This window comes from Leucopleurus acutus, assembly GCF_964270905.1.
Source record: "Leucopleurus acutus genome assembly, chromosome: 7".
Lineage (NCBI taxonomy): Eukaryota > Metazoa > Chordata > Mammalia > Artiodactyla > Delphinidae > Leucopleurus > Leucopleurus acutus.
The window spans coordinates 20385795-20410796 of NC_139150.1; the positions used below are offsets into that span (position 1 = coordinate 20385795).

General features: G+C 51.5%; 2 protein-coding genes across 2 annotated transcripts in view; one reads left to right on the forward strand and one right to left on the reverse strand.

Annotated features, from left to right (window-relative positions):
* The window catches only part of RNF183 (ring finger protein 183), a gene marked incomplete at its 3' end in the record, with an annotated part of 359693 nt that overhangs the window by 192503 nt on the left and 142188 nt on the right, over positions 1 to 25002 (forward strand). The gene's annotated exons all lie outside the window — the stretch shown is intronic.
* Positions 1 to 25002, reverse strand: part of RGS3 (regulator of G protein signaling 3) — a gene marked incomplete at its 5' end in the record, with an annotated part of 127875 nt that overhangs the window by 91941 nt on the left and 10932 nt on the right. Inside the window, 7 exon segments of the mRNA XM_082842658.1 lie at positions 6308 to 6363; positions 6928 to 7018; positions 8196 to 8256; positions 16157 to 16225; positions 17200 to 17294; positions 18364 to 18422; positions 21083 to 21133. Of these exon segments, the coding sequence (XP_082698784.1) occupies positions 6308 to 6363; positions 6928 to 7018; positions 8196 to 8256; positions 16157 to 16225; positions 17200 to 17294; positions 18364 to 18422; positions 21083 to 21133 (482 nt within the window).

A 25002-nucleotide genomic window follows, 5' to 3' on the forward strand; every position in this document is an offset into this window, starting at 1 on the left:
CCCAGTTACTCCCAGAAGCCATGAGGCTTGCTGCCATGCTGCTCTGCTCCAAGGTCATGAAGAACACAGTCCCCACCCCAGAGCCACCTTCCTCTCCAAGGTTGCTGGAGCCAAGAAGGAGCCAAGAAGGAGGCTGGCCGGCCCCTTGCTGTCCCTATCTTGGCCCAGGCATCTTGAGCACTGGGTTGTGGGCCAAGCAGGAAGGCTGGGAGCTCAGGAGGTAAGCCAGGCCCATGTGGAAGGGCCCAGACCGAGCCTTGGAAGGCTGAATCTCGCCTTCCTCAGCCCTGGTAGACATGTGGCCTAGCCCTTTACCCAAGGGCCCACTGCACTGCACGTCTCCACCTCACCTGTGACCCACTGCCTGCTCGGTCCCTTCCTCCTTTCCCCAGGGGTTCATGGAGCGTCGGCCCAAGGCTGGCCCCATGCTGAGGGCCCAGAGACAAAGCCAGCCTGTTGGCTGCCCTCCCAGAGCACAGGGGAGGGAAGACAGGGATGCACGCACTCACCACCTCAGGCCAAGGGGCAGGGGACACGTGCTAGGCGTCTCAGGGCCGTCCACTGCCAGGGCCTCAAGGTATCAGTGAGGGCTCCCAGGTGAGGGGGCAAGTGAGGGCACAGATAGGCTTCCTGGCTGAACCTGAACTAGCCAATGACCTCACTGTGCCTGCTGCAGCCTGTGTGCGTGGCAGGTGCACAACTCCTACTTTCAGAAGTCCCCTGAAAGGGCCCTGCCATCTGGATGCTCTTTTCAAAGCAACATGCAATTATTGAGCTCCTACTGCATGCCAGGCTCTGCTGAGGTACCAGGCCATGAGGCCTTGGTCTCTGGCTCCCAGAGGAGCATGAGGGTACACTGATCTCTAGAAAGCAAAGCAGGTCATGTTAAGCATTACAGCAAAACGTGAGGATGGTGCTGGGAAGAGTCCTTTGTGCTTTGACTTTAGATGACAGGCCTGGAGCACGGCAGGAACCAGCAAGTGCTCCGCTAGTGAGGACAGCGCTGCAGCCTCCCACCAGCAGAGGAAAGCTGGCAGGGGGCGGCGCGGTCTGCTAGCTCAGTTCAGTTCTACCTTGCTACATGCCCTCTCTGTGCACCCCCAGTTAGGCTTTGGGAGGGGTGCAGAAAGCCCAGCCCCTGCCCACTCAAAGAGCAATTCCAGGCTGCTCAGAGCAGGTGTATGAGAGCAACAGACTAAGGCAGCTGAAGTCAGAAAAGGGGTCTGGCGCCCTGGATGTGGCGGGGGCCCCGGTGCAGCATGGGTAGGGCACCCCAGGCAGGCTGAGGAAGAAGCCAGCTCAGCAGCCCTGAAAGAGGTCAAGGGCCACCGCCTCGTTAGGAGACTGCTGTCTCCTTCCTTTAGGGGTTACCTCTTCCAGGCTGGGTGCCCGGCATTCACCTGCCAGCTGTCCCAAAGGCCAGGCATGGGAAAGGGGGGGGCCGGGGAGCCCGGGGTGACCCAGGCCCTTGGATGCTGCTGGGGAGGCCCCTGAGGCTCTGCTTCCCACCAGTCCTGGGCCTGGATTCAAAGCGAGTTTGTAAAACAGGAAATCTGACAGACAAGGGGAAGGGGCGGGGGGGGCAGGAAAATACCCTGTTCCCATAAGAATTCTGGGAAAACACACAGCTAAGACAGGAAGAGAAAAAAAATGGAAAGAAAGAAAGAAAAACAAACTCTGGAGTGAGCGCGGAAAGCCCAGACTGAGGCCAAGGGATGATGACAGGAGCCCAGTCCACTCCATGCAACCAGCAGGGATTTTAGGGACCTCACAGCCCACCCTCAACCCAGGCAGAAGCTGGGATGCCAGCATTTTGCTAGCACTTACCCAGTCCTACACCACCAAGAGCCATGGCCCCTCCTGCCTGGGGTGCGGCTCTGGAAAACCAGTCCCAGCACCCAGGGCTAACAGTTTGGGGACTGGCCCCAAAGCTGAATCTGGAGAGAAGGAGGGTGCTCCAGAAAACAGCCTGTTCCCCGCATCCAGGTGGGACTGTGGACAGGAGACCCCTCTGCCTTCCTGGGCACCAGGCTAAGCAGAGCCAGTCCAGACAACAGTCCAGGCCAGCTGGGGGCTGGGAAGAGGGGAAGAGGAGACGGTGTTGGGAAGCAAGCCCCTCTCCTGCTCACTGTGAGGGGGTGGGACTGCATAAAGGAAGCAGAATTATGCTCTGTCCATCGTGACCACGACCATGTTGAGAGGACAATGTCCAAAGAACCTGATCATCACTGCAGCCCTGAGGGAATGCAGGGCTAGTTTCAGTATGCCCATTTTACAGAGAAGGAAACTGAGGCCTGAAGCAAGTAAGCTCTCAGCCCTCCTCTCTGACCTCAGGCCTCAGGGTCAAGAGACAAGGGAAGCAGCCCTGCCCTATCTCTGGGACCTCAGCGACTCCTGGCAGAGGCCAGCCTTCCTGGGGTGCTTCTTGCTCTTTCCTGTCCAGTGCAGGAACTGCTACTGCTCTCAGATCTCACCCATGCCAGCATCTCACTTCTGCCCTCCTGCCTGATTTCTGACCCTCTGTAATGCTAGACTTCAATCCCAATCCCTAAATGCCATAGTTATTGAACCCCCTGCACCAGGCACTTCATACATATTCCATTTACTTTCACAGCATCGTCACATTATCACCCTATTCCACTGACAGGAAGACTGAGGCTCAGGGAGGTAAACTGCCATGCACAAGAGTCAGACCTCAAGAAGGGCAGAGCTGGATGTGAGCCTGGGTCCGGCACAAAGCTGGTGCTCTCAACCCCGCACTACTTTCTAGCAGGGGATCCGTCTTGAACTTGAGTCCCAGAGCCCCAGGCCCGGACCGCACTCATGCCTGGTCCTACTGTGACTGCCAGAGGGTCCTGGTCCTCAGGCCTGTAGTCCCAAGTGACCGAGGACTTCTCGACCTCCCATCCAGTGCCCTCTGTGCCTCACCACCCCGCCATCCAGTTGCCAGCGTCACAGGGGCGCCTCTGCAGGCTCCAGGAGTGCGGGAGGGCCCTGAGAGCTGGGGACTGGAGAGAGAACACACGTGTCCCACTCACGGTGCAGGAGGCCCCTCTGAGCATCTCCCTGAGACCTAAGCCTGCCAGTTTGAAGGAGTTCAGGACCCAGATTCCAGGCTGGTCATTAAAACACAGAGGGACTTTTCTATACTTTTAAAATCAGAACCATTCCAGAGTCCCATCAGCTTGGACATTCCCCCAATCTGGACATCCCTTGCCTTCACCCTGTCTGACACCATGCCCTTTTTATAAGAAAAAAAAATGTCCCTCACAGTTCCAGAAGAGTCTTGGGGACTAAGGGATCATCACTCCCACTCTGCCCCACGTCCTGAGACTGGAGGCTGAGGGCCAAGCCCTCTCCGTGAAGTTGGGCTCTGGAGCCAAAGGACTCCGGACCCACTTCAAGGCATCACAGCCACCCGGGAGGAAAATCATGTGTGTGCACATATACGCAGACACATCCTACCTCGCTCACAAGCACACACCAACACACGCTAGAACACAATCACACCTACACAACACAGGACAAGCACTGCCGTCCCATCAGAAGTAGGGAAAGTTAGCAAAAAAACACAAATCCAGCTGCTCAGCAACCTAGCCACTTACGATCTCAGGCTTGGGATGCTCTTTTTAACCCACACTCCTCCCACATAAAAATGACAGAAAATCAACTAGATAATCTCACCATGGACGCCACCCAGTCAGTGGTTAGGATGGTGAAGAGCTGGCCTCGTCTGCCCCTAAAGAGGGGCGGCAGGTAAAGGCCACCTTGGGGCCAGTTCCTGCCTCTATCCTCCCCCCCAGATCACAATGAACCTGCAAGGGGCCAGGAGGAGGCAAGAAAGGCCTTGTGGGAAGACAAGTCCTGCTCGGTGAGCCCTCACCCCTGACCCCCAATGACACCCCATGCGCCCCCCAAGGGGCCAAGCACCCACCTGGCGGTAGCGGCGCTCCGAACACACCTTGCAGAGCCCATTGAAGCGGTTCATGGCTGCGGGTCCTGCCTCGACTGCCGCCCCATGAAAACCCGGCTCTCCCCCCCAGCAGTGGGAGCCCGCACTGCGCCCCGTCAGCCTGGCATGACCGCCCTGGGAAGCCCGCCCCGCAGAAGAATGGCAGGAAATCACCTCTCACCTCCCCAAGCCCTGTCTGTGCTGTGTGCCTCTGCACGATAAGCCCGAAGGCTTCCTGAAACCTCCAAATGACAAGGAAGAGGGAGAGTTTTATATTAAAATTCCTGTCAACTAGTTAGTATTCCCCGGGCCCCGGCGGGGAGAGGGCGCCTTTGTTCTGGCTGCATTCTCCGCCATGGGCCACTTTGTGATTCCAGTGTTCTCACAAACACCCCTGGCTGGAGGAGAACCCAGGCAGAAAACACGGCCCACTCTGTAACAACGCCGCCTCCCCCTGCAAATCCCAGGATCCCCGGTACAAATGCAGGGAACTAACTCAGCCTAAGAACCTAAGGATGCTTTGCTCCCACAGACATCCCACGTCAAGACAGGGAATACACAACATCTGGAGTTTGCCTGCCACTCAGAAGCTACTTAAAAGTCAGTTTCCTCATCCATGTATGTGGGTTGCTTGAAGGATCTGATGACAGACCATAAAGTCAAGTTGGGAAGGGATTTCCAATCACTAGATAATCCAGCGTCCTCTTTTTACTGGTGAAGAAGTGGGGGCCTTGAGCAGTTGAGATCACACAGCAGGGTGGGGTGGAGCTGGGACCAGAGCCCCAGTCTTGATTCCTGCCTTGTAGAGCAGTGCCTGGTGAGCCTAGAGCCCCTTCCACCAACCTCAGAGCCCCTGAGGAAAACTACCCAGCCACTCACATCCTTCATGCCAGACAGTGTCCCTTGGTCCAGCCCAGCTCTCGTTACTGTGACAGTGGTCAGGCCACCCAGGTTTCTAAGCCTCCATCCCTCCATGCACACGAAGAGGGAGTTGAACAGGGAACAACGCCCCCAGAGGTCAGGGCCTGTGTGCAGAGCCCGGCACGAAGTAGGACTCTCCCAGGCCACCTAGAAACCTGCAGTGTCGATGTCCGGGCAATTCTCACAAATCCCCAGGGAGACTCCCTGGTCACTGTCCTCTCTGTGCTCGGCACGTACACAGAGAGGGAGAAAGGCCTTTGCAGCTCCCCCACTGAAGCTGGAAGAAAGCTTTTCAACTTGTAATGAAGCCACGGAAAACAGAGATCCAGCAAGTTACTCTAATACTGTACTATCCAATACGGTAGTGATTAGACACAGGTGCAATTTAAATTTTAAAATAAAATTTAAAATTCAGGTCCTCGTTCATACTAGCCACAATTTCGAATGCTCAGTAGCCACCGGTGGCTAGTGGCTGCCATAATGGGCAGTGCAGCCCTAGCCTGTACACTCTGTGAGGGCAGGGATCTTTGACAGCTAATCCTGGCACCCGGCTCAAGGCCTAGCCCACGTAGATGTTCAATAAATACTTCATGAATGAATGAGTGAATGACTTGAGTGGATGAAAGGGGAAATGTCTTGTAGCTAATAATACACCTAAGTGTCATATATTATCATGGAAAATATCACTGTCGTATTTTCCCAACTAGGCCACTTGCAGGAGACAGCCATACCAGAAGCCATATTTGCTGGCTGTGTGGCCACAGAGAGTGACCTAACATCTCTGAACCTTACAAGTCTCACTCATCTGTGAAATGGGTAGTAACAACCACCTCAGAGGTGGGAGTGAGGGTCATGTTAGATAACAACCGAGGGGCTACTCAGCACTGGGGGCTTGTTTCTCCCTCTCTTAGTGGTTAGAGAAAAGCAGAGATCACCTGCCATGACCTGCAAAGGGACAAATTTGGATGAATTCCCAAAAATCCCTATAGGAAGGTTCCTCTCTAGCTTCAAAGCCCTAATGAAGTGAGGACCCATCGGTCTCGGGCTCAGACTCACAGCTGCTCCCTGATATCAAGGGGGCCAAACCGGAAGGGGAATTGGACCACAGTGGCAGGGGAGGCAAGGGGCCTGAGGGGGCCTGCAGGAAAGGGACGACTCGGCTTCAAGAGACCAAAAGTCAGTACAAACCAGACTCCTCTATTTCCAGGGGCCGGGGCCCAGCTCTCTCCCCACTCCTGCCCCAAGCTTGAGTAACCCGAGAAAAGCACCAGAAATAACCTCTTAAAAATGTACAACTTGCTGAGTTTCCAAGCGCCAAGCGAATCTGAGTCTCAGTCACCGAGTGCTGCCCTGTTTAGGGGTCTCCTGGGCCAAGGGACGGACCAGAAGCAGTGCTCAGGGCCCGTCAGTCCTGCCCAGGTTGTCCCCACCTACCTTGAGTTTCTCCCTGTTCTCGGTGTCCTCACCTCCCAACAGTCTCAACAAAGGGTCTGGAAGGTGACAGAGCAGAGTCAGAAAGTTTCTGCTGGCATCTAAGTGCCCGTTCCACAGACCACCCAGAGGATGAGGCCAGGGTGCCAGACCCATGTGGAGGACAAGGTCACTGCTGGCCCCCAGGATGCGGGAATGCCCAGGCTCGGGCCAGGCAGGGGCTCAGGAGACAGATGGGTGCGTGGGAAGGACAGAGCAGAAGGGGAAGATCCTCAGGACCCACAGCAGGGCCCACGTGGCCTGTCTGCAGAGGTGGGCGCCCCAAGGTCAGCCAGGCAGCCCAGAGGGGATCCTGAGACCATGGACCCTGAGGAATGGCCACACAGGAAGGTCCAAAAGCCCAGCCCTCCATGAGCTAGATAAATAAAGGAGTCATGGGCATGAGGCTGCCTCCAGGCTGCATTCTAGCAAGCACGCGTGAGAAGTCCCTGGACCCAGGGTCTGATGGCAGCCTAGGGTGACACATGCCACAAAACACAGGGACTGAGGCTACTACACAGTGGAGTGGGGGGAGCCCTGGGGGTCGGCATGTCTGGGCAGAACTGAAGGTGGTGGGCATGCACCTCTCAGGGGCCGCAGTCTCCGCCTGGCCACCTTCAGGTGCTTGGTCCGGCCCAGGTCCTCTCCCAGCAGGTAGTACCAGCCGCTGGTCTCCTGTCACAAGAGAACGCGTGACATGCTCAGAGGAGGCAGAGGGCACAGGTCAGGCAGCCACCAATCCCCGTCAAAAAGCAGCAGCTGGACAGCCTCCTCAGGAGCAGCGTCTCTGCAGACACACACACTCCAGCCTCCCTTCCCCGAACCCTCGCTTCCCACCTCCAAGAAGCCCTCCCTGATGCTCCAGGCAGAGATGATCCTCCCCTCTGCCGACTTCCCATGCCTCTCGTCCCTGGAGAACAAGTCTACTCACAGGCTTGCCTCCCCCACTAGGCTGTGCACAGGCTCCTTGATGTGCCTAGCACTGTGCCTGGTACACAGCAGGAGCCCAATAAATGTTGACAGAACAGAAGGGAGGGAGGGAGGGAGGGAGGGAGAGGCCAGAAAGCAGGCATCCTGAGGCCCCTGAGCAGTCCCCAGGGGCAGACATCTTCTCCCAAGAGGGAATAAGGCCAAGACTGCAGTCAAGACAAGATAGTTGGGACCCACATGTAGGCTAAGGGTCCTCAGCCACCTACCCCAGACTTCACTTCCAGGACACAGAGCTGGGTGGCAGGGCCACCTGGCAACTCCTTGCAGCAGGCCACCAGAACATCTCCAGGGATATGCAAGAGGTGCACATCCCTCCCCTGCTCAAAAGCCTCCAATGCGGGGAGTGCCATCCAAGTAGAGCTGCGTAAGGGTCTGGCCACCCAGACGGAGGGGCCTCTAGGTCCCAGAGTCCTCACCCAGCCTGAAGAAAAGCTCCACAGAGGATGCTCACTCCATCCCTGAGCACCTGCTAGGCCCAGAAACCTGAGACCTGGCAAACAACGTCAAGGCAACCCCTGGAACAGACCACGAGAAGCACCCGTCCCTCATCCTCCAGGGCAGGGAGTGCTCTGAGCTCTGAGGGACCTGCCTGTGTCCTTAAGGGAAGACACCAGACCTAGAGCCTTCTGGGAAGACTTGGAGCCGCCTAACAACTGGTCTCTGACAAGAATGAGCCAAGGCAGGAACCCAGACCCTTGGTCACACCGGTAACAGTGTTGTTATCAGGCCAGGGGGCACTGTCTCAGCGGGGCGCCATCTCACAGACTGAAGCCCCGCCGCAGGGCTTCCAGACAAAGGCCTCTGCCTGTACCAGCCCTGGCCTAGGTGGCCTGACCCTGCCAGAAGCTTCCCTAGGACCCACCTTGTCCGGAGTCAGGAGGGACTTCACCCCGAAGCTCATGCAGCCGATGAGTCCACTCTGTCTGGGAGAACAAGAGAAGCTCGAGTGAGCACCTTTTCATTGCACTACATCCGGAGGTCGACTGTCAAGTGTAACATAGGTTTGCCTGATGCACTGTGGTTTACGAAGCACTTTTACCTGCATTGTCTCATTTGATCTTTCCAACTTTGTGAGTGAGGCTGGAGTTATTCTCTCCACTTCACAGAGGAAATAACTGAGGCTGAGTTGATCCCCTTGCCAAGGTCACAGGACTCATTAGTAGTAGAGTCCCATGGGAAGCCAACCACAGAAGCTCAGAGTTACCTCGGAGGTTTGAACTGTTCTGGTGCTGGTAGGTCTGAAGAGCCAGTCCCCAAAGGGAATTTCAGCTCCCACGTCTGCTGGTGATGCTCAATCCAGGAGAAAAGTTATGGGACCTCAAGCTCAAGAAGCTTTGTCTTAGGTCCAGGCAAGACCTGGGCAGTGCTTGGACAGTTCCAGGTCAAGGTCCAAACCAACCTGACACACAAAAGTTGCCAAGACCACCCTGACCTGGCTGCCAGTGGGCCAGTACACACGAGCCAGGGTCAGGACTCATGTGCAGACAGGCTGAGTTCATTTGGGTCCTACTTGACTAAGGGTAATTCAAAGTTCCTGAAACATGTCCATCATTGAGTTCCAATGTGCAACACTGAGGGACTGATTGATACCTGGCAGCTTCCAACAGTGATGGCATAGATTAATATTAATGAGATGCCAAAAATAATATTGCTATTTTGAGATAAAAGCCAGTTTACAAATCTATAGTTTAATGAGAAGGATGTCCACCAAAATATTAACAATGGGTGTATCTGGCAGGTAGGAATAGAAAGGTTTTTCTTTTCTCCTTTGGGTTTTTACTGTTTTACTAAAAATTTTCACTGGGAACAAGCGCTACTTTAGAAATCAGAAAAAAAAAAAAGTAGTATAAATGTATTTGAAAGTACTTCTATTCTACCACATCTTTCTCTACCCTAACACTAGAGTTGCTTTTTTTTTTTTTTTTTTTCCTACCTCTTCTCTCTTAGCATATCGCCAACTCAGGCCTCTTCAGAGATTGGTTTAATAGCTATTAATCAAGAAACAACATGGGTATTAAGACGAGCAGAACCCTGATGGTTGACTTCAATATGTGAGGGACCCACACAGACGAGGGATTCAGCATGTTCTGGGGAAGGCACCATATCAAAGCCAAGGATGTAATGAGCTGCCCAGATGGGTAGTGAACTAACTCCCTGGAGATGTGCCCCCTAGGAGCCTGGTCTAAGGGGGCCTGAACGAGTCCACAGAACACCCTGAAGAGCCTGTCCAAGTCCTGTGCCCCAGAGCCTGCTCCTGAGATCCAGACTCAGTATGTCCAAGGTGGGGTCTGCGCATGGGGGTCTGGAGAAAGCTATCCAGGGGATCCTACAGGGCACCCACCCGTGCCTGCCCCAGTCGAGGACCGGTAGTGTACAACAACTTTATAAATACATTTTGTTTGGATTCTCCAGAAAGGGTGGCAGCCTACCACCTGACAGTCCTAAGCAAAACAAAACTGGCTTCTTGCCGAGAGCCAAGCCGATGGAGGGCCAGGGATGCAGAATGCTGGGGATGGATTCTCAAAGCTGGTACCCCTCCCCCACAGATGCACACTCTGCACCAGGCCGTGTCTCCCCAGCTACTCTCACTCTGCTACCACCCCCGCCCCCAGCTCTCTCTTCCTGCCCCTGCTTTCCTGCAGCCCGGGCTGCACCTGCTCTCTTCTCCTTCTTTGCCCCCTCCCATCATACCAGGCCATATTAACCATCTACCGATAGAGAACAGTGTAGTCACTCCATTAAAGCGACCCTTCCACATCCACCTGCCCACCCAGCACCAAAAACAAATACTCCTCCCTCCTGGCAAGTGGCCAAGTCAGCACTAATGGAGGGGCGGCTGCAGTGACCAACATGAGTGGCAGACACTGACCTGAGCTGACATCTCAGAAAAGCCTTGTCAAGACTTTGCCAAAGTCCTCATCACTGATTTAATTTTGTGTGTCAACACATTCAAAAGCAACCCAGCTGGTATCTAGGTGCCCACACTGCCTTGCTGTACACTTTTCTTTCACACTGAGTATGGCTGTAACTTTCTAAATCTCCAGGCAGGATGCTTTAGCTGTAATAAAGGCTGCCTCTCCCTGCTCTTCAGTAAGTGGAAATTTCACCCCCTGGTGCTTAGAGAATACTAAATGGTTAATAGCCTCCCGTGAGCTTGCTTCCTGCTAAGGGGCCTCCAATGATTTCATGATAATTTAGGCCAAGCAAATGGTCACAGTTAATGTCCATAAGCAGGAACCTCTAAGTGTTCTTCAATTAGCTACTTCTGAAGCCTGTTTTTGAAAACCTTTGGAAGAAGAAAGACTTTTTCTACATGCAGCCTGAGTACACGGTAATACACTGGTCAGGTAATAAACTTGGGACACCGCCTGAAATTTCTCTAGGCACAAAGTCTCAGGGGCCAAGCCTTGGGTACTTCTGAATGCCAAACCCTAAGCTCAGTGAAGCCTTGACAAACGGATGAATCCATCATGCCCACGTTGGCAGGCACTGGGCATTAAGGAAACAAGACAAACATTCAGGAATTTAAATACCAGTTCAAGACAGCAATACAAGGGATGTCACTAGACAGAGTGAGACTGAGAGATGAACAGTACAGGCAACAAATGCTGAAAGCTTGGAGAGGCAAGAGGTAGTTTAGGACTGAGATGCTCAAAGAAGGCCTAAAGAGTTAAGCCAAAGAGAAGGAAAGGAAGAGCATTTCAGGCAAAGGCAACAGCTGGTACGAAGGCTCAGAGGTAAGGCTTCATGGAACATTCAAGGGCAATAGTACAGCCAGCCCTCCGTATGAAAGGATGCGGAACCCATGGATACGGAGGGCCGACTATACTATACCACTTTATATAAAGGGACTTGGGCATCCATGGATTTTGGTATCCACGGGGGTCCTGGAACAAATCCCCCATGGACACAGAGATGGACACAAGATGGCTGTATTTGGCTCAGTTTACTTTCGAGCACAGGGTAGGAGACCCGCTACAAAATGAAAATGCATTATTTTAAGGGAATGCACTTTAATTCTCTCTCTCAGGGGCTTAAACTATTTCTGTTACAGACTTATCCCATTTAATCTCAATTTATTTTTAATTTGATGGCTTCAATCGCACAATATTTTTCCAATCATTTTTTCTTTCCTTAAGTTCAGTCCCCACCTCTGGTCACAAGCTTTCTAACTTTATGGCACTGCACTTGGCACTGAGGTTTTTTATAAAATAGTTTAAAGGAAAGAGCACAGAGTACCCAGGATAGTGTGCGACACACAGCAAGCAGCCTCTTCATGTACGTAATTACTATTAGCATAAAAGATTACGTTTTTCAAACACATGCTGCGTGTGTTTTGGGGTTTTTTTAACTTGGTGCATAACATTACAATTCTCTCTAAGATTGTTCTCTGACCACAAGTTCTGAAAACACTATGATTGACACTAGAAGCTTCAGTTTGGCTTCTACCATATCATCAAACAAAACTTTTAAGTAGTTCAGTTCCATAATCAGTGATATTAAGGAGTTACTGCTAATTTTTAAATGTGATAATGGCATTGTGGTTGTTTTCTTAAGCCATCTTTTAGAGATTTGTATAGCTGAGATGAGATGATGTCTGGGATTTGCTTTAAAATAATCCATTGGAGGAGGGGAAAGTGGGTGAGGGCATAAATGAAATAAAATTGGCCATATATTGATAACTGATGAAGCTGGGCTATGAGTATGTGAGGGTTTATTACATACTATTTTCTAACTTTGCATATGTTTGAAAATGTCTATAATTTCTTAAAAACTCACAGAACCTGCAAGCCAAAAGAAATCTTTGCGATCACTGCACTTTACAGGTGAAGAAAATGAGGCCCAGAGCAGGGAAGGGACCTATCCACAGTCTCATAGCGAGCTGGAGCCAAGCCAAAGTCTACTGCTCTGAGGCCTGGTTCTCCTCAGCTCCCACCAAGAGCTGAAACCACTGTGTGAGCTGAAATCAGCCAGCACCCCCCGAACTTCCTTGTAGATCATCTTGCTTCTCTAATACAAATTTACAGCCATAACTGGAAGGATCATGAGAATTCATGAAACAGATGCCCCCTTTTCATTTCCTAACTGACGGGACACTTCCCTGGCAGTCCAGTAGTTAAGACTGTGCTCCCAATGCAGGGGGCAGGGGTTCGATCCCTGGTCAGAGAACTAGATCCCGCACGGCGCAACTAAAGCCCGCATGCTGCAACTAAAAGAGCCCACATGCCACAACTAAAAGAGCCTGCATGCCACAACTAAAGATCCCTCATCCTGCAACGAAGAGCCCACACGTGGCAACAAAGATCCCGTGTGCCGCAGCTAAGACCCAGCGCAGCCTAAATAAATAATTTTTTAAAAACAATCTAACTGCCACATATTCAGCTGGATGATTTATATAAAACTACATCATAAATGCTATGAGAGGTAGCCTGAGGCCTGAGGCACAGGTGTACTGACACAGAAAGGGTATGGCTTTGGAGCCCTTTATCACCTGGGTGAGCTGGTCAAGTGTACTATAATGTGGTTTGGCACCAGGCTACCTGGATTTGCATCTTGTTTTCACCACGTGCTGGCTGTGTTACCTTGGGCAAGTTACTTAACCTCTCTGTGCCTGTAAAAGAGAGACATCAATAATGCCTACTTTATACGGTGTTGTGAGGATTAAATTAGAAAATGCATGGAATATGCTTAATGTCCACACACTTAGTGGACATTAAGTGATTAATAAATATGAGGTATTATATAACCTTGGGCAAGTTCCTTAGCCTTCGTGAATCTCAGTTTTCTCTTCTCTGAAGAGAGAGACAGTAATAATTCCTACCTCTCAGGGTCGCTGTGAGGATTAAATGAGATAATGTATGTAAAGTGCTTGGCACAGAGAAGAGTTCATAAATGTTTGTTTCCTTCCTTCTGTAATTGTCCTTCATGTTGTGAAGTTGCATGTCCGTCCTTCGGAGTAGCACAATTTGATCTGAGAGTGTTCGGCACAGAGTACCCAGGACAGTGTGCAACACACAGCAAGCGCCCTGTCTGTCTCCTCCAGCTCAGAGGCCTTCTCATTCAGGGATGGATCAATACTATGCTGCCCACCTGCTGAGCCGGTCACTGCGGTGCTGGCACCTTGGGCAGGGCCATCTGTTGGGAAAGCAGGTCTGCCTGAGCCTGCTCTGTCCCTCTTGAGCTTCGGGTTGGGACTGTGACCACGAGTTTGCCTGTTTTGTTTAATAAGGAATCTCACTTTCCCAAAATAGGCAACAAGCAGAGACACTGCCTCTGTCACGCTGCCTCACTGGGCACTGACTCACTTTCCCCGGCCTCACTTTCTTTTCCAAAAACCGCCAAGTGCGCTGCTGCCCCTTCTCCAGCAGGCTCCGCCTGGCTCACTGTGCTCTCGCAGGAGAGTGGTCACAGCAGAGGGAGCGGTGACTCCCAGTTTGGTGTCTGCCTCCGTCCAGAAGGCTCGCCAGGCGTCCTTCTGTCTCTCCGCCATTCCTCCTCTGTCTCCTTCAGGGCTTTCCCTTCCTGTGCCCATCCCTTCAAGGCTGGATTCTGACCCTTCGTCCTTGGCACCTACTGTCTTCCTGGGTGGTCTCACCTGCTCAAAATTTCACCCACCACCTTGGCGGGCACGGCTCCCACATCTCCACAGACCTCTCTCTCCCCTGAGCTTCAGGTCAGCAAAGGCAACCTTCCTACACAGCTCTCAGCTGGCTGCCCTCCAGGCACCTCCATCTCACCATATCCACAGCTGCTCCCCCTTCCCCTCCGGTACACTCTGGCTTAGCTGAAGACGTCACCAGCTACCCAGGAGTTATCCTTGACTTCTCCCACTGCTCTCACAGCCAGATCACTGCTAAGTACTATTGGTTTAAGCTCCTAAATATATCCTGGGTCTGTTTCCCTCCTCTCTATCCCTACATCATCTCTCTCACAGAGTCACCACAAGAATCTCCCAGCTCCTCTCCAACCTCCAAAAGACCTACCAGAGTGATAGATCTAGAATACACACCTGTCACTCACCTGCTCAACACCCTTCAGTATCTCCCCGTCACCAGATTCCCAAACACCAAGCTGGCTGCATGAGATTCACCCTGAGAACTTGGGTACGTGCAGATTCCTAGGCCCTGCCCGTGAAAATTTGGACTTAATCAATCTGATGTGTTCCCTGGGAACCTATGTTCCTCACCAGCATCCCAGGTGATTCTGATGCATAGCCAGGACTGAGAACTACTGGCCCTTCTGAGAAAATTCACACTCCAAAGAAACCCTACAGAATGATCTGATGTGGTTTACGCCAGCCTCTTCATCTTACCTCCAGTCACTCCCTACTTTGTAATTGACCCTCCAGCAACACCAATGAGTTTGCAGATCCCTCTCCACTCCTGCCCTGCCCTCTGTACTCTACTGGTTGAGACTGAAGACTCTAGGGTCTAAATACCTGGGTTCCCATCTTGCCCCTACTGTTCCCTGGCCATGCGAGCTTAGGCGAGTAACTCCCTTTCTTAGCTTCAGTTTCCTTTTCTGAAAACTTAAAACAAAAACACACTTTCCTTAGAGTTGCTTTAAGAACTAAATGAGATAATGCACTGTTAAACCCTGGCTGGTGGTCAACACCCAGTAAACGATTGCTCTTGTTTACGACATCAGTAAACGATAAAGTATCAGTAAATGATACTCTATTGAAAGACAAATCTTTCATTATGAAAGTTGAGGAAGGCTCAACTTTAAAAGCATACTAGCTATCAGATTTAGGGTACCAAAAAGCACTGAGCCCAAAAATATTTTCTGGGTCTACGCTGGTGAGCTGAGCTGACTTTCATTCACCTAGGCCCTTTTCCGGTCACCATTCTGTTCTACGATTATTGGACAAATGTTACTGGCCACAGAGTCTCCCAGATTTCTCGGGCTGAACCAGCTTAATGAGGCCCTGCTGCTCACAGCAGGCCATGCAGTCAAGTGCTCTCACCCACTTCCATTCCCTTCCCTTAGCAGCTGATTCTCACCCTCACCACCCAGCACTCTTCCCTTGCTCTGTACTAGCCGCCATTACTAACGACCACATCCGCCTCCTGCGTCCTGGGCTGCCTGAAACCTGTTAGGTTTCTCCTACACAAAACTCTGCACCTCCTAAACTGGCCTCCTCATGGCAGCCTGAGCCCCCCGCACGTGTTCCTGCCTCTTTGCCTTTGCTCCTGCTGTGCTCCTGCCTGCAATGCCCTTTCCAGGCTACTCTCCTTGTCTTATTCTTGAGCTCTGCCCCAAGTTCAAAGTCCCACTTTTTGCAACGAAGCCTTCCTCGATCGCCTCAGCCCATGATGAACTCTCCTTCTTCCCACACTTACTGTCCTATTACTCATTTTGTTCCTTTATTCCTTCAGCCAATAATCACCAAACATCTACGTGCTAGGCACTGGGTACAGTGGTGACTAAGAGAGAAATGGACCCATTTTTCATGCAGCTTCTGCTCCTGTGGGACTGAGCCTGTGCGTATTGTGACTGTAATTTGCCTCCATGCAGAGCCTGGTGTCCTCTTCTGAAAGTAGGCGCCTTGAGAGCAGAAGCCACATGTAGGCTGGTTGGCATCCCAGTGGCCAACACAGCGTCTTGTTGATACCAAGGGCTCAGCAAATGCACATTGGTAACATGATCCTTGGCATCACCTGGAGTGACGGGGACTCAGGGGAGAGGCAGCCTCTCAAACTTAGCCACCACCATTCATTTATCCAACAAGCACTAACTGAGCCCCTTCTGTATGCTGGCCACCTGGCTGCCACCCATGAGCCCAGAGCAGGATCTCCCCTCCAGCTCAGCAGTTCCCCTCACCTGGAGTCACCTGCCCTGTTCCACACTGTGACCAGAAGGCGCTTCTGTTCGTCTTCCTCTTGGACAGGACTGCAAAGCAAACCAGACAGTCAGTGTGTTAGCAGGGCCGAGCTCCAGTCCAGACCCACGGAGTCCAGCATCATGGCAAATTTTGGAAATAACCTGAATACCAACCATAGGATCTGGTTAAATAAACTACAGCACAAATAGTGTGGGAGATGAGTATTTACATTCATGAAAGAGTTTACATTACATTGTTAGGGATGAAAAGGAGGTTACAACACAATACTATAGAACAATGCCATCTTTGGAAACACACACCCACACAAATTCGAAGATCTGAAAAGAAATACCACAGAACATATCAGTGAGTAGCAGGACTTGGAGTGTTTTCTCTCTTCTTCTTCTTGTTTGCCTACATTTTCTATTTTTCTACAATAAGCAAAATTACCTTGTGTAGTAAGGAAAATAACAAAATATGATCAGTTTTCACTAATAGGAAAATACAAAATGTCCATTACCTTCCCATTGGTCCCAGAGTTCAGGGATGAGGGGAAGAAATAATAACAATAACACCTGACACTCTGTGTTATACTGTCTCATTTACACCTCCGCTCTCTGAGGTTGGTACGTTATTAGCCCCATTTTACAAATAAGGAAGCCAAGACTCAGAGACGTTAGCAAGTTGGGGACAGTCGGGAGGGGAGGCAGAACATCCCTCAGCTTGGAAAATTCCTTCTGCTAAAGGAGAAGGTTTGTCCTGAGGCACAGTGGGAAATTGCCTACTTTTTTCAGGGGCTGCCAGCCTCAGGCTGGACATTTTAGTTATGAGAACCAGCCACATGATACCGTATCACTGTGGACCTTGCTGCTGGGCCAGGTGCCAGGGAGGCAAGGACACAAGTAAATGAGAAAGCAAAGATATCCTTTAGAAGTCACTGTTTTTCTGCTTAGATCTGATTCTAGATTTGGCAAACAGAGCTGTTTCCAGATAAACACTCCTTCCCTCTGCTCTCGAGGGCCCAGCTGCTCCAGACTCTTACAGGAAGAAGTGCTCATGGAAGACTGGGTCTCTGCTGTCTGGAATGGTCTGCGTCTTCTGACAGCGTAGTCGATTATCTTCGGGGACCAAAGAAATCTTGAATTGGAGAAAAGTAAGGGTTAGCCGATCTCAGAGCCATGTAATCACCTAACCCCAGTGGCTGACTCTGCACATCTCCAAGCTAAAGGCTTCCCAAGTGTTCTTCAAATCAGCTTCTGCAGCGGACAGAGTGGAGTCCTCAATCAAATGCCAGGAAAGAAAGAGGAGCCCTGGGCTGGAGGCACTGCAGTCAGATGCCAGGACAGGGCCTCACAGGGGTGGTACCCAGGAGGCAGCACCAGGCACAGGCAGAGATGGGGTGCAACTTGACCATCTCTGCTCTTCCTCCAAGCAGAGAGGTTCCCCCAAAGCACAAGGCCTCTTCACTTCTAAGTTCCCAGCAGCTGCTGAGCGCTCCCTTCCCAGGAGGCTCCAGGCCAGCCTCTGCCAAGGCCCCCCACCCACGCTCTCGTCCTAGTGCCATGCATCCCCCGCCACAGGTTCCCACCCCGCTCCTGACCTTGTCCCAGCCCACAGGGGCCTCTGAGCAGCCTGGCGGCTTCGGGAAGAAGGCAGAGCGATGCACCAAAGCCTGCACCTGACATCCGGCTGCCACACTCTGGGAGGTGCCTGGCCTTTGCCTCCGGCTGGAAGTAGGCCCCCTGCCCCTATGGGGCCTCTGTCTTCACTGCAAGGGCTCCTTTCAGACGGATCCTGCAGCCCTCAGAGACACTCCCTCTACCCCACCACCCAAACTGCCACGCTGCCTCTAGTTTTGGGGAAGGGAGGGGTGAAGATGCTGCTTTTCACCAGCGGGCTTGGGATTGCCTGTGGATTTCCGTCAACCACACGCTCACAGTGCTCACCTATGGGGTGACGCACAAGACCACCCATAAGATTCCAGAGCTTGCAGGAAGCCCTAGAGACCAAGCCGGGCTAAGGGAAGGGGGTCCATCTCAGCTCAGGGCCTCGTCACTAGGCTTAATAAACGCCTACTGACCAAATGATGTAACCGCAGCTGCCACCTCGAATGACCCGAGGCCCACAGGTGTGCTGGGACCTTGGGACTCAGTCCGGTGATGCGGTCCCTCACCACGCCCCACCCCACCTCCAGCTCATCACACACCTTCACGTAGGAATCACAGACGCCAGGCTCCTTGCTCATCAGGCCTTTGCCTTCTATGACTAAACAGAGAATTAAAATGTTGGGGTGGGTGGGTGGGAAGGATCGTTACCAGGCTCTTAAGCTACATACCAACCACTGATATTAACCCCTCTCTGGTCTAGCCCACTCCCACCATCTCCCACACTCAGGCAGCACCTTCACCAAGGCATGATAGGATGCTTTCAATTCCCTGACTCCCTGAAAGGGAATGTAAAGTTTATGGAGTCCAACCCCTCATTTAATGGCGAAGATGAGGCTATGAGGGGCATCCAAAGACAGTAAGAAACGTGCCCAAAGTCACAGAGCAATGCGAATGACAGAGCTTGGTTTGGATCCCTGTCTCTGGACTCCCATCCAGTGCTCCTTCCACCGCACAAGACTGCCTCCTGGGATGGAAGGGCCAAGTTGGAGGACATAGTCACGTGAGCCAGAGCAAGTTGCTTCACCAGGAGACTGAATCTGCCATTTTGTAATGGGTCAGTGATAATAATGGGTTACTGATAATAATACCCACTTCACGTGGTAGTTGTGCAGATTAAACTAGATCATGTGTTTAAGGTGCTTAGTAGAGTGCCTGGCAAGGTAACTGCTCAAGAAAGGTTTGCTAAAGAAAACAAGAATAAATAAAGGCAAGGGATTGGGGGGGTGGGGTGCGGGGTGCAGGTCTGGCCACGAAAGCAAGTGTGGCTTGTTTGCCTGAGGTCTGTAGAAAGCAGACAGTGGACCTAACAGAAGCTGAGCGTCTTTTCTATTTTCTTTTCTGTTCGGTTTTAATTGAGCCCTAGGGCTTGGCTCAGACGCAGCCCCTGTAGTCTGAGGCGTGAGGCCTGGGAAGCCAAAGGAGAGAGGGGAACAGGCTGAAAGTGATGAAGGGCCTAAGACTGGGGTGAAGCCAAAGCAAACTGTGCAGGACGAATGGACCGGGGGAGGCTAAGATGCACTTGGCAAAAACTGTTTGCACAGCTGGAGTCAGGCTCTGGCAGGCAAAGAACCCCCCTCTGCTGGTCCTTGGGAAGTTCACCTTGGGCCCCCCAAGGCCAAGACTGGAGGACCCAGGCGCCTGCTGGTCTCCTCTGCCTGGTGTCCTAGCAACTGCTCCTGCGTGAGACCTTCCTGTGGGTGTGGTTCTTGAGGGCGGGATCCAGGCCTGATGAAGCCCTTGGTCTACCTGTCCCCGCCATGGAGTTGAGGCAGACATGGTCCCCACCCTCGCTACACTCGCCGTCTACTGAAGGAGACAGATCCTGGACACACCAGGTGACACAGTGTAGTCAGGACTGTGACGAGGACACAGAGGAGGAAGCAACCAACTCAGCCCTGCAGGTGGGTCAGGGGGTGATTCCTGGAGGGGAAAAAATGAGCCAAAATGAGCCTTCCTTCCTGAGTCTTAATGAGATTAAGGCAGGCATATTTCTTACGAAATCAGAGGAAGGGAGACCTATTCTTCAAAAGGAGTTCAAACAGAAGGCAGGCTCAGACGCAAGGAACAGGGGGTGCGAAGGCAGGGGCATAAGCAAGCGTGATGCACTGGGGGGCGCGGAGGGCACAAAACCGGACAGAACAGGGGGCGGAGGGTGCCTTGAACAGCAAGAGCCAGGGAGGCTGGAGAGACAGGCAGGGCCTGCTGGGCCAAACAGAAGAGCCGGCCACGAAAGAAGCCCAGTAACTATTTGTGTGCTGGACAGAAGGATAAACAAATGGATAAATGGCAGGTAAAGTATAAAATCCTCTGGGCGGCACATCAGACCTTCATGGCCCGGTCCCAGCTCACCCCTGCACCCACTCCTGTGCTGCGCCGCGGGCACGTTAGACAGTCCTCAAGGGCATCGTGCTCTCTCTGACCCCAGGCCTTCACACCTGCAGCTCCCCCAGCGTGAAGTGCCCGGCCCTCCTGCTCCCCTCTGCCTGGCTCAGGCTCTGTCCTCCTTCAGGATGGAGTGTGGGCATCGCCCCCTCTGCCAAGCCTTCCTACCATCCTATCAGCGCCACCCAGACAGAGGTGGGTGCTTCTCCTTGGTGTCCCCAGCCCCTGGCACAGGGCCAATGCTCAATCACTATTTTTGGAATTTATGGTTTTCTATCTTATTTAACAAATACTAATATAGGGTTTACCACATGCTGGGCGCTGTCCTAAGCACTTTACTAATATTGACTCCTTTAATCCTTGTCACATCCCATAAGATAGGTACTTTTATTGCCATCCAGCAGATGAGAAACTAAGCTTGTTTAAGGTCACTTGGCAAGAAAGTATCAGAGCCGGGATTCAGACACGAGCAGTCTGGTTCCAAAGGTGGCAACCTTAGCCGTGACACTGCCATCAATGAACGAATGAATGGATGAGAAAAAGAGAAAGAGAGAAGAAAGGAAGGAAGGAAGACGAGAGGAAGGACAGGGAAGCTCTTCTGTGGCCCCGCTCCACTGGGGCCAAGGAGGATGCTGAGGTGCCCGGGGACAGCTCCAGCCTGCTGTGGACTCCACCTGCATCGGAGCAGGACCAGGGAAATGTCTCTAGGAGTCCCAAGTGAATACACACTTGTTTTCAACAGACACATAGCAGGACACTATACAAAGATGAAAAAGTAGCCTTGGCCATGGTAATACCTCCACCCGGCCCTGGCTCCACACGGGAGGACAAGTAGCCCAACCTTCCCCGGTGAGCCCGGCACACAGCCATACTCACTGTGGAGAAGCAGAACCCGGTCCTGGGCATCGATGGACAGCTTCAGCTGACCTGAGGAAACGACAAGAGAGACAGCTTCACCTCATTTCCTTGCCAGGTGAAAAATGGAGTGACGTTGACGGGAATGTGCTTCTGTTCCTGTGAAGCGATTCAAAGATTCATACAGTCTCTGGGTTGGAAGGGAGCTCAGAAACCACCTAGTTAAGCCTCCTCACCACGTCAGTACCTCCAGCGGTGCTGATTTCCATCCTTACTCCCCCAGGTGATGGGGAGCTGACTACTTTACAAAGCAGCCCAGGTCAACGCTGGGGAGCTCTCACTGTTGGACAGCCAGAAAAGTTGTTGCATCCACATCTCAGTGAGGCTAGATTGGAGAGTTAAGGATCCTGGGTCTCAGTCAGAAGTCCATGCTGGGGGGTTGGCCAAAGCTTTCCAGCTGTGACAGACAGCTAGCTATGTTCTGGGAAGGCAATAACAATACAAGGACATACGATGAATGAGTTTGGGGAAAAGCAAAAGGAAAGAGATCAGCTGTGGGCAGAGAGATCCTTCGAAGTCAATGCTACTGCCCCCAGTCATTCCACAGAATCCTGACCTCCCTAAAGAAAAGCTAAGGAGGCTTCCTCTGACCTTGGCTTAGAGCCTTGCTACTCAAAGTGAGGTCCAAGAACCAGCAGCACAAGAAGCTTGTGGAAGATAGTTAAAAATTCAGCACCTCAAGCCCTGGCCCAGGCCTCCTGAATTCAGGGCTACAGTTTAACAATATCCCCAGGAAGTTGCATGCACATTAAAGGTTGAGGAGCCCTAGACCAGAGCACACTGAAGGGTCTCTGAACATGTTTCTAAGCTTGGAGATGGCCCTCTTAAGCAAAACACAAAAAAGCAGAGGCCACAGGGAAAAGATAGATAAATCTGACTCCACAAGACTTTTAAAATGTCTGTTACAATTAAACATATCATAAACAAAGTTATGAGACAACACAATAGAAAAACAAGCAAAGGATATTGAATTGGAAATTCAGCGATGACAAAATGGCCCATAAACATGCAAAAAGATGCTCAACTTCATGGAGATCTGAGACATGCAAATTAACAATAAAATATCACCTTCCCCCAATCTGATTGGCAGATAATCTAAAAGACGATAATGTCAAATGTTGGTAAAGATGCAGGAAAACAGATACCCTCATACCCCGCTGGAGGAAGTGTAAATGGAGGGTAATTTCTGACAATATCTATTAAATATAGATGTCCTTAGCATTCAACCTAGCAATTATACTTCCAGGTAACTATGATAGACAAAAACTCAAGTGTGCACAAAGGCTGGCACCACAGCACTGGAAAAAATTGGAAACACCTGAAAAATCCATCCATATGAAAATGGTTAAATGAACGAACTATAGCTGTGTTGTGGGATACTATGGGCTGATATAAACAATGGGGGAGCAGTATAAGTCCTGGAATAGGAACTTTCACATTTCACAAACATTATTGAGACATGTTTTTAAGTGGAACAAGCAAATTGCAGAACAATACACATGGTATATATTTCTGTGTGTGTGGTGTGCTGTGTGTGTGTGTGTTCTGAAAGGATGTCAAATTAAAAACAGTGATCACCTCTAGGGAAGAGACTGTGAATTGGAGGGAGGGAAGTCAAGAGGAATCTCAATCTATCACTGTTGTAGTTGTAACAGTACAAATATATCCATGACCTATAGTACTTTTATAATTAAAAATAAACTAAAGAGGAAACACACAGACATAGAGAACAGACTTCTGGTTGCCAAGGGGGGGCAGGGGTAGGGGAGGGAAGGAATGGGAGTTTGGGATTGGCAGAGGCAAATGATTATATATAGGATGGATAAACAACAAGGTCCTACTGTATAGCACAGGGAACTATATTCAACACCCTGTGACAAACCATAATGCAAAAATATGAAAAAATATATACAGGAGAAATTAACACAACATTGTAAATCAACTATATTTCAACAAAACTTAAAAAAAGTAAAGAGGAAACAAATAAAGAAGGAAAGAGGGGGACTTCCCTGGTGGCACAGTGATTAAGAATCCACCTGCCGATGCAGGGGACACGGGTGGGAGCCCTGGTCTGGGAAGATCCCACATGCTGCGGAGCAACTAAGCCCATGCACCACAACTACTGAGCCTGCGCTCCAGAGCCCACGAGCCACAACTACTGAGCCCACGTGCCACAACTACTGAAGCCCGCGCACCTAGAGCCGGTGCTCCACAACAAGAGAAGCCACTGCAATGAGAAGCCCACGTACTGCAATGAAGAGTAGTCCCCGCTCACCGCAACCAGAGAAAGCCCACGTGCAGCAATGAAGACCCAACACAGCCAAAAATAAATAAATAAATGTATAAAAAAACACAAAAAGCAGAACATCAGGTCATCCTCACAGACACCCAGTGGCTCTCCAGCATGGATAGAGGAGAGCTAGGACCACACTCCTCCTCCTCAATGACACATGGAAAAATCTTCTCTCCATTCAATAGACTCCTCCTAGAACTTCAAGAAACCACTGAACTGGATCTACCCAGTGGACACAGGGGAAGGGCAGGGCTTCCCAGCCTGCAGCAAACCAGCACATCATCCAGAAAGCCCTGCATCTGCTCCATCCATGACAACGCTGTCTAGAAGTTGTCTGCCTCTGCTTGATCACCTCCAGTGATGGGGAGCTCGCTTTCCACAATGAGAGCCCTGTCCCTTTTGAGATAGATCTGATTGTTCCATGCTTCACCTTTATTGAGCCAAAATTGATCTCTCAGTACCTTTCATTGACTGGACCTCACTCTGCAGTCTCTGGGCTCTCTCCTTTACACCAAAGTCTGAAGTCCCTCCAGCATTCCTCATGGCACAGTTAGACACCCCTCGTCATCCCAACTGTTCATCTCTGGACATGCCCCGTGAAACTGGACTGGTGGTTGGGGCTCGCGCTTAGTTGCTGGCTGGCAGAAGGGCAGGCATAGCACAGAAAGGAGGGAAACTCCACGCCTCATAGCCCTACATCAGTCCACCAACCACTATGATCTTGCCTCTCATACTTTGGGGTGTTTAATCTACAGTCCCAAGCAATTCAGGCTGCAGCAAACCCTGGTCCAGCTCTTCACCCATCAGAAATCCCTGCCGCTCTCCTGCCCAGGACACTGATCTCAGAAGCCCAGGAGGTCTGCTCCAGCCCCAGACCCAACTACGCTCCTCTCTCAGAGACACAATGTCCTTGGCTGTGAGGTGGAGCTAATAATAGGGGTTATCACACTTTCTGAGCTGTGTGGGGATCAGATAATGCTGGAGGGCGAGGAGGTCCTTGGATGAAAGGCGCCAGGAGAATCCATGGTATTATTAGTTCAAGGTCTGAGCAATTACCACTTTGTGGATTCCTAGAGCTGAGAAACCTCCTACAAAACGGCCCAGATCAGCGTGGGGTGGGGAAGGAGGCTGGAAACAGACGAACGGGGCCAGCAGCCATGGACTGGGTCTCATCGACCCAAAGGCATCTACACTTAACACATTTTTTCTGAAACTGTTACCAGTGCAAAGCCGACTCGGGCCCAAACACATCTGGCTTTCCACAGCTGTGGGAACCACTGTGCTGCCCAACACCTATCCCCTTCCAACGGCCCTTTCCCAGAAATCAGAACCGAGAAATCTCCTGACACAAATGGTCACTAATTCCATTTGACAAATATCTGCCGGGCACCTGCACGAAGGCCTGAGGGAGGAAGGGCAGATCTGAACAGTGCCTACCCTCAGGAAACTCAGAGCCCAGTGGCTAGGACAGGGGCGTGAGCAAGGTCAAGGGTGGAGCTAGAGCAGAGGATGGGCCTGGGGTGAAGACTGACTCAGAAATCAGATGAGTCTGCACAGCTCCACACAGCTCCTCTTCCAGGCCCCGCCT